The 17,040-nt window shown below is 43.8% G+C and overlaps 1 protein-coding gene across 3 annotated transcripts in view; it reads left to right on the top strand.

Moving 5' to 3' along the window:
* GID4 (GID complex subunit 4 homolog) overlaps window positions 1-17,040 on the top strand; it is a 31,493-nt gene that overhangs the window by 3,701 nt on the left and 10,752 nt on the right. For 2 of the 3 annotated variants that reach the window (XM_035299595.3, XM_035299594.3), the window contains exons 2-4: window positions 1,759-1,818; window positions 10,297-10,404; window positions 14,370-14,471. In XM_035299595.3, coding sequence (XP_035155486.1) covers window positions 1,759-1,818; window positions 10,297-10,404; window positions 14,370-14,471 — 270 coding nt within the window. Of the gene's footprint in view, window positions 1-1,758; window positions 1,819-10,296; window positions 10,405-12,537; window positions 12,933-14,369; window positions 14,472-17,040 lie in introns of those variants that run through there. The other variant, XM_054255673.2, reaches the window with a different exon arrangement.

Genomic DNA, 17,040 nt, shown 5'->3' with positions numbered 1-17,040 from the left:
TATTAGCAAGTATCCTTGCCACCTGATACCCTTTCCAGCCGCTGTGAAACCCCAAACTGTATTGAATTCAATGAGAATTGCATACATGAAATTTAAAGACTCAGGTTAGAATTATGTTAGCTTTAATAAAAGCTCTTTGCTGAACCATGTTAGTGTGTATCAGCTGTTTTAGATAATGTCCAATGCCAAGGTCAGCAGATGAGGATCTTTGAAATGCTTTGGCAGTTTTCACAGGGAATACCTTTGTCCCCAGCACCAAACTGTGAAGGCACTTTGGCTTCACTGAAGTTCATTTGCTTTGGTGCTGACATCATCTGGTTGACTAAGTTCATTGCAGTTTTTAAGCATGGCTTAGTATTGGATTTATGGTATAATTGGAAGTAATCAAGTTCCCAAATCTGATAAATTCTAATTTCTTGAAATAAGACCTCACTTAACATTACAATCTCAGTGTGCTACAGGTACCCTTGTCCTTGGTTTGCTTTAATTCAAGGGTTTACTTTGTAAGTGAATCCAATTGTCATGAAATCTGAAACTCCCTGTTCAGAATGAGTCTATATAGATTTGGGTGAAATCTCACATCAGGAGGAGTTTTGAGGTGACATGGCTTCAGGTTAGTTAATTCAGAGGCCTATGATGGGCCTAGTTTCTTCCATCTTTCTGTACTACCATCCTCAGCATTTCCTGGCCTATTTCTCCCCTGTTCTCTAGATGTCAGCCCCAAGATTAGACACTGCATGCAGATACTGTCACCACCAGGAGCGAAAAAGCCATTTCTTCCTCATGTGCCTCTTCAAAAGCCAGGGATTGTTTGCAGATGCACCTGGGAGACTTACACATCTGATGGACCAGAAATGGGTCATACCCTTAAATACATGACTTACAAGAGGATAGGGACACCTGTTTGCCTTAGATCCATCAGGCTGACCAAGTTTTATGTGGTAGGTAGGTACCAGAGCAAAAACTAGGCCCTGCCAACATAAAAAAGGAGGAAATTGGCTGTTGCGTAGGCATCCGGCAGTGTCTCAGCAACCAGTAATTGGTGACTGCCAAACCTTGGAGTCTATTATGCCTTTTATTTCTATTTATTTTAGGCTCCTGACTCTTTTCATTAAGAAACACAGCATCCATATATAAAATGCACAGAGTGGACATTCACAATATAGTCAGATGTTTGGTTGGCATTTTGGTTCATAACTGAAGTTTATACCACGTAAGTCTTTATGAGATACCATTTCTGAACAGTCTGCTCATTTCATGAAGAGATAATGCAGGATGATATTTAATATAAAAACCAGAGGAGGAGCAGACCTCCTAGACCAATGATTGAGCAGCATAGACATAGAAAAAGGCTAGAAAAACATTAGAAAATCAAGCCTAGGGTTAGGGATGACACCACATGTACAGGCAGAGACAGAGGCCCTGTGCCCAGCAGTGCTCAGGGTCTCTAGATAATTGGGAGATGTGTGTTGAAGATAGCATAGAAAATAATTTGAGTGGGGGCCCCGTTCCAGAAAGGCACTTCAGTCTCAAGATATTCAGCTGAAGGAAATTGAGAGGGTCTTGGGATCAAGTTGCTTTGGCAGAACAGGCACGTGTTGTGAGAACTTATGAAGATCCTAGAGGCTGGGTGAGCCTTGAGCTGTGCTGGGTGTTCACTGATCACCCATCTGGCCTCATAGGATTTCCTGAGTACCCCCTGCATGTCCCCTAATAAGTTCATCTATTTGTAACAGGCTGTGTATCCTTTCTTTCCAGCATGTGGACACAGGGAACTCTTACCTTTGTGGGTACTTGAAGATTAAAGGCCTTACTGAGGTAAGCACTCACATGAACTGGCGCTAGAAAGTCCATGGTATGTTCTGCAGGCTCGTTGGGATTAAGGGCAGACAGTCTCAACTCCTTGAGGCCTAACTAAAGCAGACTACTTCTGAGCACTGCTGCTGTGTAGGGAACATAAAGCAGGCAATTTCAGTTTGTCCCGTTGAGAAGTGTACAGTTCACAAATCTTTTAAAGAAAAGTTGTTAAGTATGTCACAATTGTCACAACCGACACTATTGATTTTCCTTGTAACCCTTTTTGGGGAAAAAAATAATAAGATTATAGCTACCACCCTCATAATAGATTTGACAGTTTCTGTTAAATAAGCATCAATCCTATAAAAAAAAAAACAACAAAAAACTGAGGTTTTAAGTTCTTTAAACCTCTTAGTTCATTGGAATGATGAAAAGTTACTGGCTGGGCACAGTGGCTCACACCTGTAATCCCAACACTTTGTGAGGCGAAGGTGTGCGGATCACTTGAGGTCAGACCAGCCTGGCCAACATGGTGAAACTCCATCTCTACTAGAAATACAAAAAAAAAAAAAAAAAATAGCCTGGCATGGTGGCATGCACCTGTAGTTCCAGCTACTTGGGAGGTTGAGGCACAGAAAAATCACATGAACCCGAGAGGCAGAGGTTCCAGTGAGCCAAGATCACGCCACTGCCCTCCAGCCTGGGCAACAGAGCAAGACCCTGTCTCAAAAAAAAAAAAAAATAAAATAAAAGGGAGGTTGCAGTGAGCTGAGATTGTGCCACTGCACTTCAGGCTGGGTGACAGTGAAACTCTGTCTCAAAAAGAAAAAAGGAAAGTGCCCATCCGGTTTCCAACAGAAGTACCTGCTGTGTTAGGGGAGAGTATTTTCCTTTCTTTGAACCAACTTTTTAAACCTCAGAACACCTGGGACTTTAGAAAGCAAGGAGGAACGTACTTTTTTTCCCATTAGCAAGTGGAAGGAGGTGGCTGGACTGGCCTTCCAATTGCTGGGAATGCTCAAGCTGGACCTAGTTGCAGGGGCCTCTGGCCTTTGTCAGCTCTCATGGCCTGATGACCCAGCAGTATTTGGATGGAGACCTGTGCTGGATGGGGCAGTAGAAAGGAGCTGGGGTGGCATTCTTGTTCTGCCCTTCCTGCATCTGTGACCTTTAACTTCTTTCAATGTCCTTATCTGTGAAGTTGGGAATTAAAAATTTCTGCTCTGGGCCAGGCACGGTGGCTCACGTCTGTAATCCCAGCACTTTGGGAGGCCGAGGCAGGTGGATCATGAGGTCAAGAGATCAAGACCATCCTGGTCAACATGGTGAAATGCCGTCTCTACTAAAAATACAAAAAAATTAGCTGGGCATGGTGGCGCGTGCCTGTAATCCCAGCTACTCAGGAGGCTGAGGCAGGAGAATTGCCTGAACCCAGGAGGCGGAGCTTGCGGTGAGCCGAGATCGCACCATTGCACTCCAGCCTGGGTAACAAGAGTGAAACTCCATGTCAAAAAAAAAAAAAAAAAAAAATTTCTGCTCCAAGCTGGGTGCTGTGGCTCACACCTGTAATCCCAACATTTTGGGAGGTCAAAGCAGAAGGATCACTTGAGGCCAGGAATTCAAGACCAGCCTGGACAGCATAGCAAGACCTTCTCTCTACAAATAATTTTTTAGAAATTAGCCAGGCATGATGGTACATGCCTGTAGTCCCAGCTACTCAGAATGCTGAGGCTGGAGGATCGCTTGAGGCAAGGATTTCAAGGCAGCAGTATGCTGTCATCCTGCCTGTGAATAGCCACTGCTCTCCAGCCAGGGCAACATAGGAAGATCCTCTCTTTTAAAAAAAAAAAAAAAAAATCGGGGCCGGGGGAGGTGGCTCACACATGTAATCCCAGCACTTTTGGAGACTGAGGTGGATGGATCACCTGAGGTCAGGAGTTCAAGACCAGCCTGGTCAACATGGTTAAACCCTTTCTCTACTAAAAATACAAAAAATTAGCCGGGCATGGTGGTGCAGCGCCTGTAATCCCAGCTACTCAAGAAACTGAGGCAGGAGAATCACTTGAACCTGGGAGATGGAGGTTGCAGTGAGCTGAGACCTTGCCACTGCACTCCAGCCGGGGCAACAAGAGTGAAACTCTGTCTCAAAGAAACAAAACAAAACAAAACAGAAATTAGCCAGGCATGGTGTCTGGTGCATGTAATCCCAGCTGCTTGGGAGGCTGAGGCAGAACAATTGCTTGAACCCGGGAGGCAGAGGTTGCAGTGAGCCAAGATCACACCACTGCACTACAGCCTGGGCAAAAAGAGCGAAACTTCGTCTCAAAAAAAAAAAAAAAAGCTTGGGCGTGGTGGCTCACACCTCTAATCCAGCACTTTGATCACAAGGTCAGGAGTGAGTTCGAGACCAGCCTGGCCAACATGGTGAAACCCCGTCTCTACTAAAAATACTAAAATTACCAGGGCATGGTAGCACATGCCTGTAATCCTAGCTACTCAGGAGGCTGAGGCAAGAGAATTGCTTGAACCCAGGAGGCGGAGGTTGCGGTGAGCTGAGATCTTGCACTCCAGCCTGGGGACAGAGTGAGACTGTCTCAGAAAAAAAAAAAAAATCCATGCTATGTCTAATCAGTAGACTCATTCTGGGGTGAGGAAAGTATGTTAGAGAAAATTACAGGCTCTCGAATATAATACTAATATGTGATTCTCTTGTAAAGTCCTGACAAGCCTCAGTCTTAATTTCTGGCTCTCTGCTTCTCCTGCTTACTTGTAGAAGCTTGACTGATAAGGATCTCCTATGAGGTTTGTTACTGAGACAAAAGGTATCTCTTTAACTGGAAATGTATCTAATCAAGTAAGAGTAGAATTGATAGCAAAATACAGGATTCTAGACTTTGAGTTTGTCTTAGAAAAGATACTAAAACAGAATATGCTTAACTTTCAGGTAGCCAAATACATTAGTTAACTGGGTGCGGAACATAAACACTGAATTTCATAAGGAAACCAGCAGTGGAATGTTAACACTGACTCCAAAACCAGTCATTTGGGTGATAAGAAGCTGCATAGAAATAGTATTAGAAATCTGGAAGAAGTATACAGAAATGCTAATGGCATTGAGCTCTCCATTGGAAGCAAATAGCCCTTCCTTTAGGAAGCCCCTGCGAGTTGAGAGCAGCAGTCAGGCTGCCTTGAGGAGGGAGCACTGACAATGGCCCTTCACTGGAGGCCAACCCAGGGGGAGCCCTAGACTCTTAGCAGAACCTCTGCAGACGGTATGGCCTCAATGAGCACATTCCCCGCCTCCCCCCCAAGTTGCCTGTTCCTGGCTGAGCAATAAATAGACCATGTTATCCTGCTGCAGGGGTCTATTTACTAAAGCAAGTCCTGCTCAGGCCTTAGATATAGAAGAATTCTTTTTAAATAATGTTTTTTTAGTAGCTTTATTGAGATATTCACATACCTTACATTTTACCCATTTAAAGTATAGAGTTCATTGGCTTTTAGTGTATTCACAAAGTTGTGCAACTATGTGATAACTTTATTTTTTTTGAGACGGAGTCTCAGTCACCCAGGCTAACTAAGGTGCAGTGGTGTGATCTTGGCTCACCGCAAGCTCCGACTCCCGAGTTCAAGCAATTATCCTGCCTCAGCCTCCTGAGTAGTGGAATTACAGGTGTGCATCACCACGCCCGGCTGGTTTTTGTATTTTTAATAGAGATGGTGTTTCACCACGTTGGCTAGGCTGATCTCAAACTCCTGACCTCAAGTAATCCTTCCACCTCAGCCTCCCAAAGTGCTGGGATTACAGGTGTGAGCCACCACACCCAGCCAGTTATGTGATAACTTTTAAAATTATAAGTGTATATGGCTGCTGTATATAATTAGTAAAATGCAGAAAACTACAATGAATCTTTGAATTAATTTTGTACATGTATTTGTTTTTGTTTTGTTTAGTTTTGTTTTTGATACAGAGTCCTACTCTGTTACTGGGCTGGAGTGCAGTGGTGCCATCTCAGCTCACTGCAACCTCTGCCTCCTGGGTTCAAGCACTTCTCATGCCTCAGTCTCCCGAGTAGCTGGGATTATAGGCATGTGCCAGTACACCTGGCTAACTTTTGTATTTTTAGTAGAAACGGGGTTTTACCATGTTTAGCTGGTCTGTAACTCCTAACCCCAGATGAACCACCCACCTTGACCTCCCAAAGTGCTGGGATTGTAGGCATGAGCCACCATGCCTAGCAAAATATCTAATTTTTAATTTATTTTCATTAAACTATGATTTGGGTTTTAGTCATAGTAGTTGTCTTCCTCATGTATACAATATGAAAAAGTATCTATTAAAGTAGAGATAGGCTGGACACAGTGGTTCATGCCTGTAATCCCAGTACTTTGGGAGGCTGAGGTGGGTGGATCACCTGAGGTTAAGAGTTTGACATTAGCCTGGACAACATGGTGAGACCCATCTCTACTAAAAATACAAAAATTATCTGGGCGTGGTGGCAGGTACCTGTAATTCCAGCTACTCAGGAGGCTGACGCAGGAGAATCACTTTAACCTGGGAGGTGGAGTTTGTGGTGAGCCCAGATCGTGCCACTGGACCTCCAACCAGGGCAACAGAGTAAGACATTGTGTCAGAAAAAAAAAGGAGATAAATGGCCTCTTCGCTATCTCACATTCACAAACAAGCACACACAAAATTAAAATTTTTTTAAATTTTTATTTTAGGTTTGGGCACACACACGCAGGTTTGTTATATAGGTAAACTTACGTTACAGTTTACCAATATAACTCTTTGTTATACAAATTATTTTGTCACCCAGGTACTAAGCTTAGTATTCAATAGTTATTATTTCTGCTCCTTTCTCTTCTCCCACCCTCTACCCTCATGTAGGCCCCATTGTCTGTTCTTCCCTGTTTTTTTTTTTCTTTGAGATGAACTCTCACTCTGTTGCCCAGGCTTGAGTGCAGTGGTGCAATACCCACTCACTGCAATCTCTGCCTCCCAGATTCAAGCAATTCTCTTGCCTCAGCCTCCCAGGTAGCTGGGACTACAGGTGTGCACCACCACACCTGGCTAATTTTTTGTATTTTTGATAGACATGGGGTTTCACCATGTTGGCCAGGCTGGTCTCGAACTCTTGACCTTGGGTGATTCACCTGTCTTGGCCTTCCAAAGTGCTGGGATTACAGGCCTGAGTGTGTTGTTCCCTTCTTTGTGTCCACGAGTTCTCATCATTTAGCTCCTACTTATAAGTGCAGTATTTGGTTTTCTGTTCCAAATACCACACTTATTAGTTTGCTAAGGATGATGGCCTCCAGCTCTATCCATGTTCACACAAAAGACATGATCTCACTCCATTTTATGGCTGCATAGTATTCCATGGTGTGTATGTACCCCGTTTTCCTTATCCAGTCTGTCACTGATGGGCATTTAGGTTGATCCATGTTTTCTATTGTGAATAGTGCTATAGTGAACATTTGCATGCATATGTCTTCATAGTAGAATGAGTTATATTCCTCTGGGTATATACCCAATAATGTGATTGCTGGGTGGAATGGTAGTTCTGTTTTTAGCTCTTTGAGGAATCACCAAATTGTAAAACAGAGCTTTGTTTGTTTTCATGCCTTCTAGAAATGAAATTCCAGAAATGTAAAGAATAAGTATAAAACAACATTCCTTTTGCACTTCTGAGCCATCCTTCAGTCAAGAGAGGTGACCTTTCCAGGGAATCCAGCAGCTTTCAGAGGGTACCTGAAAGCCCAGTCTTGAGGGGGCCGTGGGCAGGTCCCCCCACTCACTCATTACTTGGGTTTGGAAAGGTTGGAAGCTCCAGCTGAAGTTGTGTTGGACTTCTGCTGAACCAGGGAGACAGGTCACACCTACCAAACTGCCAAAACCAAAAGTGCCTGTTTTTGTCACAGAATGAGATTCCTGTGTGCTCCAGAAGTTCTTGTTGACTTACTGGCCAATTGAATGCTAATCCCCCAGAAGACAGGTCTACTTGGAAAGTCGTGGTACCCATCACCAGACAGTTTTGGGTGAGCCTGGAATCAGTGAGAGGATTAGTTGGGGGACTTAAATGGCTGGCAACAGCCAGACCCACCACTGGACCCTCACTCTTCCTTTTGCTGCCTCTTACTCGTTTCTCAATATCCTTGCTTCTGACGTGGTTTTTTTCGCTCTATAAATTACTGCCCACTTGGCTCTAGTAAAGTGCTTAATTTTCTCTTCATGCTCTGAGAATATTTTATCTTTTTGGTGACTTCTTTGCACACTGAATCTCATGTATTAGGTATTTATTTTATTTTGAGGTTATGTAGTCACCCTGATAATACTTCCTAAAGTATGTTTACAAAGAAGTCAGTGCAGAATTACTCATTAGGAAAACTAGTGATTTAAACCATAAATGTTTTAATCATATTAGGACCTCCTCCCCACCCCTCCCTTTTTAAAAATAAAGCCTGGGTCTCACTATATTGCCCAAGTTGGTCTTGGTCTCCTAGGCGGAAGCGATCCTCCTGCCTTGGCCCCACAAAGTGCTGGCATTACAGGTGAGCCACCACGCCTGGCCTTGTATTAAAACTTCTTTATCATTTCATTCTATCCTTTTCAAGGAAGTTCAGAAAAAAGATTAAAGCTTGAAACTCAGAAAAATAATAAAAACACCTTCTAGTTTAAAATCTAGTTTAAAATCTTCAAGTGCTGAATTATTTATAACTTTTTTCTTTAGTAGTCTTTCCTAAAACAGATTATAATTATGTTATACCTTAAAAATGTTATACCTTAAAACTATTTGTACATTTAGGAAAATTTTTCCTCTCTCATTTTTTCTCTCTGTGTATTTAAATATTTATGTGAAGGATTCAGCAACAGTGTTAGGAGAGGGGAGTTATGGGTTGGGGCCGCATTAGATTTATATTTTGAAGTTCATTGTTAAGGAAACAGGTCATCTCCATGGTGTCATCATAAAGCAGGCCTCCTGAGTTGCCTGAAACCGTGGTAATGTTCTGTTTCCTGGGAGCCTTTGCAACAGTGGCTTATGCTATGGCAGCCTCTCTCAAAAAGGTCCTGTACTACATTGAGGCCAGGTTGGCAGATGTGACAGAGCCATCAGAACGAGGTGTTTGATGCAGAATAAGAGGGGCTTACATTAATCTCAAGGAAAATCGTGGGCCCTCTGTAGTCCTCGATGTTAGGACTGTTATCTGTGGTTTGCCAGGCCAGTGACTTTCATAACCCTGCTCCTGGCCGACACCAGGGCCTTGGCAAGGTGGGCTGAGGGATGGGTGGGTGGTTGGTTTTTACAAATGCAGAGTAATGGTAGACTTTTTACTGTGTTAACTTTTTGTCTTACTAATCTTTTAAAAATCATTGGTGCCTACTTATTAATACATGAACAAAGAGCAATTAACAGAGCGCCCAACCAGCTCATAGCTTCTTGCTTATGTTTTCAACGGTGCATTTTTTAATGGTTGTGATTTTACATTCGGATGTAATTTACATTTTTTCTCATAATAAATTGTTCTTAGTTCATGTGACAGAATTAAATGTATCCCTATATATCAAAGTATTCTAAGACTGTACCTATAGGGACCATTTCTATAGATTGTTACTAGAAGTTTCTCTGAACATAGAGAACACTGAAAAAAAAGTATTTAAATTTTTTTTTTTAATAAAAGGTATTCTAGGCCAGGTGCGGTGGCTCACAGCTATAATCCTAGCACTTTGGGATGCCAAGGCAGGTGGATCACCTGAGGTCAGGAGTTCGAGACCAGCCTGGCCAACATGACCAAACCCTGTCTCTACTAAAAATACAAAAATTAGCTGGACATGGTGGCGGCCACGTAATCCCAGCTATTCAGGAGGCTGAAGCAGGAGAATCACTTGCACCTGGGGGTGGAAGGGGGTGGGAGGGAAGTTGCAGTGAGCCAAGATTGTGCCACTACACTCCAGCCTGGGTGACAGAGGGAGAGTTCATCTCAAAAAAAAAAAAAAAAAAAAAAAAAGTATTCTACCCCAAAATCCACCCCTGGAACCTTGGAGAATTGGTGTAAAAGAGACAAATGACTGAGTCAGTTGGAGAACCAGTGGCTTAAGGGAATACTAGCAGGAAACACAGTGATTTTGGAGTCTCTTTGTGTCTAACCTTGAAAAGTAAAATCTACCAAGTTATGATCTGCTTTGTATGCTAGAATATTCCAAATTTACTTGTGGAAACATCCAAATTCTTTTCTAAGAGACTAGCATTAACAAGTGAAGTCAAAGAAGGGCTGTCCGCTGTTGGCAAAATCCAGGACACCCTTCATTCTCTGGGCGATTTAGATTCAGGTCCATTGCCACAGCCTGTTGGCAAACTGGCTGGATCTAACTGGTTTGGATTATCAGGTAGCAATGTCAAGGTACTGGAAAGAAGTTAAAGCAAAGTTGATTCTTCTTTTGTAAAAAGGTTAAAAACTCTCAGTCAACATCTTGTTTTGATATTTGGGTTTTTACCATAGGAGTATCCAACCCTTACGACCTTCTTTGAAGGAGAAATAATCAGCAAAAAACACCCTTTCTTAACTCGCAAGTGGGATGCAGATGAAGATGTTGATCGGAAACACTGGGTGAGTAAATCTGATCTGCGCTGGGTCTTCCAGGGACTGCTAGAGAACTGAAGAAATTCTGGGAGCCAGAGACCTTGTCTTTTATTGTGGATTATCGGGCTTTGCAGCCAAGTGAAAGGCTGTGCTGCACAAAAACCTCAGTTGTTCTATCTTCCTTATGAGGAGAGTTTAAATAGGATCTGACCTGCTGCTTAAATAGCAAATGGTTGTCTGATGATAGCAGCCCCAGAGTTCCAGCCAGAACTTTGCTTGGCTATCAGAATCTGAGCAGTGTCCCCCTATCCTTCCCATCTGTTTGCCCTTCTTCTGTCCACTGTTCCTTTCAAATCACTTCTGCTTGGGGAAAGCCCTGTGAAACATCTGACAGTGACCTCCAGCTTTGGGGCTGGCATGAGGTGAGATGGAGATGATGGTCTGGAAATCTGCCCTCCTGCTGGCTTAACAGGGCAGAGCCGCATCGTTTCTTTTTATCCTGGCTCCTGACAAATGAGTATAGTCTTGTCTTAAGTACACCACTATAAATCCTGGCTGCCCCTCACTCCTTTAACTGTCAGGTATAGAGCATTCTCACTCAGCAGTAGTGAATGCTTCAAGACAATTCAGAGTTAGTGTCCCAGGGTCTTTTCATTGGTTGTCATTTAAGTACCGCATCTTCAAAAATCAAGTTTCTCAATCCGTCTAATTGTCTTTTGCTTAGTTGACCATGGTGATGATGAATTTTTGTTTAACACTGGAAGAAGTTCAGTGTGTTTACCCTCCATAAACCAACCAGAGATGCTGTGTCAGTAATGAAGATTATAGGACTCGTTCTTCCCATTGCCTCTCACACCTGGCTGTCTAGACTCTCCTCTGGTTCTGGCACAGCAGTCTGTGGAAGGAACTCTTGTAGACCCTTGTCATGAGTTTACCTCACTAGAGATCAGTTGCTTTGTTTATTAATGTTTTTTATTTTTTTATTTTATTTAAAAAAATTTTTTTAGAGTTTGGGTCCTGCTCTGTTACCCATGCTGGAGTGCAATGGTGGATTACAGCTCACTGCAGCCTCAACCTCCTGGGCTCAAGTAATCTTCCCACCTCAGCCCCTGAGTAGCTAGAACTACAGGCATGTGCCACCACACGCAGCTCATTTTCTTTTAGTTTTGCAGAGACAAGGTCTCACTATGTTACCCAGGCTGGTCTTGAACTCCTGGCCTCAAGTAATCCTCCTGCCTTGGCTTCCCAGAGTGCTGGGATTATAGGTGTGAGCCACTGCACCCAACCTGTTTTTTGGTTTTTCTTTTTTGGGGGGTTTTTGTTTTGTTTTGAGACAGAGTCTCACTGTGTCACTCAGGCTGGCGAACAGTGATACAATCTCAGCTCCCTGCACCCTCCACCTCCCAGATTCAAGTGATTCTCATCTCTCAGTCTCTTAAATAGCTGGGATTACAGGTATGCACCACTGCACCTGGCTAATTTTTGTATTTTTAGTAGAGAGAGCATTTCGCCATGTTGGCCAGGCTGGTCTCAAACTCCTGGCCTCAAGTAATCCACCCACCTTGGCCTCCCAAAGTGCTGGGATTATAGGCATGAGCCACCAGGCTCAGCCCCAAGCTGTTTTTTATTTGAGTTAGAAGAGGAGATCTATCAAATCCTGAGTTTAAGTTAAATTTAAATTTAAACTTGAGCTTTTTAAAGCATTTTTTTGAAAGCTATACATTTTGACTGTTATAGCAAATGGACACTAAAAGCTAGACAGTCATTTGTGTCTCTCTGGGACACAAGAGAATGCACAAGACCTGAGTATCCAGAAGGTTGGGAGAGTCCAAGTGGTGTATCAAGGTGCTGGGTACCAGCAGGTGGAGTTGGAAGGGCTCCCTGGTACCATCTGTGCCCACCTCTGCCCAGGGCTAGGCTCTTCCTGCATGGCTTGCTGCCTCACGAGATGGCTTCTTCCTCTCCTAGACAGCCCCAGAGTAAAAGCTTCTTCCTTGTGGTAAACCACAGCCTCTCTCCCATTCAACTCTGTTGTCCATTTCATATTGGTCCTGCAAAAAGCAAAGTCTTTGAGGCCCAGTGACACTCAGTTTTAGGCTAGGTTGACTACAAATTAAATAATGGGAAAGCACGTCTTATTTTCCCATTGACTTCCATTAGAACATTGGAAGGTATCTGGGTCTGCAGACTCTGCTAGAGTGGATTGAAACATTTTGGGTGAGAGAGGAACTAAGGCAGCCACCCTTGGTACTGGCATGTGAAGTGTGGCTGAACAAGGGAGCTGAGTTTGTGGAGTGCTTCCTCCTCCAACAGTTTGTGGCTGCTTTTGTACTAGTCAGCATTTCCCCTAACTTTCCCCACTCGTGGAGGACTCCCAGGTTCCTGTGTGGGACTTCTGGAGCTCTGTACTGCACCTGGGTTAGTCTGGGATTTACAATGTTTAATACACTTCACCTAGGCTGTCATTTTTGCATTGTAAATTAGAATCAGAGATATTATACTGTGCCCTCAGATTTTCCTGAGTGGTATTTAAGTGGCAATTATGGTGATGCTATAAAGTCAATATTCCATATATTCAATCTACATAGGATAAAAACGTCTATGTGATGCTGGGCACTTTGGCTCACGCCTGTAATCTTAGCACTTTGGGAGGCCGAGGCAGGTGGATCACCTGAAGTCAGGAATTTGAGACTAGCCTGGTCAACATGGTGAAAACCCATCTCTACCAAAAATATAAAAATTAGCCAGGCATGGTGGCACATGCCTATAATCCAAGCTACTCGGGTGGCTGAGGCAGGAGAGTCACTTGAACCCGGGAGGCAGAGGTTGCAGTGAGCCAAGATCACGCCACTGCACTCAAGCCTGGGCAACAAGAGTGAAACTCTGTCTTTAAAAAAAAAAAAAAAAAAGCTATGTGACAAAATCTGTGACTTAATATCTCTGTATCTTGATTTTTTTATTTAAGATGTTTTCTTATAAAATTAACATGCTTATTTAAAAATATTGGAAAAAATAGAAAAGCTGGAGGGAAAGGAATCATCTGTGGCAACACCTAAAACTAAAATAGCTGTTAACCTCCTCCTGAACAGTCTATACTTGTTTTTTGTCTTTTTTTAAAAAATGGGATCATAAGATACAGTTCTGTAACCTATTCCCAATCTCTGCTTGTAAATGAACCATAAAGAGTCAGCCTTTGGGTTCTGCTTCTGTGGATTCAACCAGCCACAGTTTGAAAATATTTGAAAAAAAAAAAAAAATTGCATCTGAACTGACCATGTATAGATTTTTTTTGTTCTTGACATTTTACCCTGAACAATACAGCATAACTGCTATTCACTTAGTATTTACATCGAATTAGGTGTTATAAGTAATCTAGAGATGCTATAAAGTATAGGGGAGGATACGTGTAGGTTATCTGCAAATACTGTACTGTTTTATATCTGGGACTTAAGCATCTCCAGATTTTGGTATTCATGGGGGTCCTGGAACCAATCCCTCACAGATATCGAAGGACAAGGGTATCACATATTTCTGGTGTCTACTTAGCTAGCTGGCCCAAGCCCGTAGAGACACAAGCTTCACAAAGCCTCTTCTGTGAGGCTGAACAGGCTGTTTCTAAGCTGTTCTGCATGCCTTTTTTCGCTACTTTGGATTTACTTGTAGAGATCCTCTCTTTAATTGTTCCTAGCTTTCATCTGTTTATTTTGTCTGTCTGTTTACCATTCCCATCCTTTGGCCTTTTCCTTGGCCATATTAACAAGGCAGGCATAGGGCAGTGGGGCCTCAGCTGGAGTCCAGGTATCTGCCCCAGGGTTGAGTCTGCATTCACTGGGGTGACCATAGGGCCCCATCTGTTATTTGGCCTTAGCTGCCATTTTGGGAGCCGTGTCCCCACCTGTCATGCCTTGGGAAGGTGAGTGTACCTGGGCACATAAGGATAGTTCTGAGACTATCCTTTCAGTCAATTAGCATACTCTCTTTTCTGCTTTCAGGGCAAGTTTCTGGCTTTTTATCAGTATGCAAAATCATTTAACTCAGATGATTTTGATTATGAAGAGCTGAAGAATGGCGACTACGTCTTCATGAGGTGGAAGGTAAGGTCCCGCCAGGTGGCCCTCCAGACTCCCCGCACACCAGGCCCTGTACTGCACCTACATATCCACTCTAACCAAGGGCTCCCCATGTCCAGTGCTCGTCACAGTTTGTTGTCATGGCAAGGTCTCCATGGCAGGGTCTTTGCACGCCTGTAAAAAGTGGGCACAGCTTCAGGGCATGTACTGGTTAACTGCTGATGTCCCAGACAACTCCTTGCTGTGCTGTTGGTAGACAGCAAGTGGATCCAGGCCTACATGGCTGCTTCTGACATATCTTCTCCTTTTTTTTTTTCACCCACCCAAGAATCTTGTTAAACTCCCAGGTTGAATTACTCCAAGTATTCTGTGGATTCAAGGCAGAGCCAGACTTTCTTTGAACTTAGTCATCAGTTGTGCCTGGATCCCGCTATGGGCTTAAACACCATGTGTAAGCCAGGTCTCCTCCACCACATCCATTTCCCAGAGCTCAGGAAAGTCTTACCTCCTCTACTTCCCTCCAGCTTAGGAAATGAGGGACTAGAAATGGAACACGGGTTTTTTACTCAGCAGCCCTCAGAGAGCCCCACCTGGCTGACTTGATGGATTGGCTTTTAGCTGCAGGGTCATTTGTGCTCCTCACTGTGATAATGCAATATTTACAGCCCCAGAATAGCAAAATCAGGAAACCAGTTTGTTAAATAACTTTGAGAACATACACCCACCTCCAGCTCCTAGTCCCCAGTCTGTCGGAAAAAAGTTGTTTTATCTTGAAATCTTGCCAGGTTTCTTTTTTCTTTCTTTCTTTCTTTTTTTTTTTTGAGATGGAGTCTTGCTCTGTGGCTCAGACTAGAGTGCAGTGGCGTAATCTCGGCTCACTGCAACCTCCACCTCCTGGGTTTCTCCTGCCTCAGCCTCCCAAGTAGCTGGGATTGCAGGCTGCCCACCACTGCACCTGGCTAATTTTTGTATTTTTAGTAGAGGTGGGGTTTCACCATCTTGGCCAGGCTGGTCTCAAACTTCTGACCTCATGATCCACCTACCTCAGCCTCCCAAAGTGCTGGGATTACAGGCATGAGCCACCATGCTCGGCCAGAATTTTGCCAGCTTTCATAGAGATGAATCATTTTGAGTTGCCTTTCCTGGTCTTTACTTTGCAGACCTAACCACTTTAAGACGTGGGGATCGCCGGGCATGGTGGCTCACGCCTGTAATCCCAGCACTTTGGGAGACTGAGGCAGGCAGATCATCTGAGGTCAGTAGTTTGAAACCAGCCTGGCCAAAATGGTGAAATCCCGTCTCTACTAAAAATAAAAAAATTAGTCAGGTGTGGTGGTGCACACCTGTAATCCCACTTCCTACTCGGAAGGCTGAGGCAGGAGAATCACTTGAACCCAAGAATTGGAGGTTGCTGTGAGCTGACATAGCGCCATTGTACTCCAACCTGGGTGACAGAGCAAGACCACGTCTTACAAAGAAAAAAAAAAAAGAATTAGGGATCACCACTCTTCCCATAGATTGCCAGATGCAGAGAGTAAATGGGGAGTTGTATGCTCATGAGCTTGCCATCTAGTGGGAAATAAGACAACTAAACAACCTGTTAAAGGAAGTTTTTTGTTTGAATTTTATTTTTTTAAATTTATTAATTTTATTTATTTTTTTGAGACAGAGTCTCACTCTGTTTCCCAGGCTGGAGTGCAGTGGCACGATCTTGGCTTACTGCAACCTCCATCTCCCAGGTTCAAGCGATTCTTCTGCCTCAGCCTCCTGAGTAGCTGGAACTACAGCTGCACACCACCATGCCTGGCTAATTTTTGTAATCTTTAGTAGAGACAGGCTTCACCATGTTGGCTAGGCTGATCTCGAACTCCTGACCTCGGGTGATCCACACACTTTGGCCTCCCAAAGTACCAGGATTATAGGCATGCCACCGTACCCGGCCTGAATTTTAAAATTAATTTTAAAAGCCACAATTTTAGAAGTTGAATAAGGAATGGGAGAGTGTCTTAAATTTGTTTAAGAAGCAATGGAAGGCTGGGCGCGGTGGCTCACACCTGTAATCCCTGCATTTTGGGAGGCCAAGGTGGGTGGATCACCTGAGATTGGGAGTTCGAGGCCAGTCTGACCAACATGGAGAAACCCCATCTCTACTAAAAATACAAAATTAGCTGGGCGTGGTGAAAGGTGCCTGTAATCCCAGTTACTTGGGAAGTTGAGGCAGGAGAATCCCTTGAACCAGGAGGCAGAGGTTGCGGCGAGCCAAGATCACCCCATTGCACTCTAACCTGGGTAACAAGAGCAAAACTCTGTCTCAAAAAAAAAAAAACAAAGCAATGGAGTTGTTTTGCCTCCAAAGAATGTCTCAGGGTGGCTCATCAGTGGGCCTTTAGTAGACCACCTGAGGCCCTGGAGCTTTTGACCTCACCTCTCAGGAAAGTGGGTGCCAGGACCTGGGTTTCTGGCTTTCAGCTCCAGCAGAGGTGGCAAGCTTGCCTCTCTCTGAAGGTGCCTGGTCAAGAACAGTACCATTCTGACTGCTTTTGACAAGGCGTCAAGTTCTCGGAGGGGGTGTCACAGGAGCCACTGGCAACTG

This window comes from Callithrix jacchus, chromosome 5 (assembly GCF_049354715.1).
Source record: "Callithrix jacchus isolate 240 chromosome 5, calJac240_pri, whole genome shotgun sequence".
Taxonomy (NCBI): Eukaryota; Metazoa; Chordata; class Mammalia; order Primates; family Cebidae; genus Callithrix; species Callithrix jacchus.
This window is presented reverse-complemented; position numbering and strand designations above follow the sequence as displayed.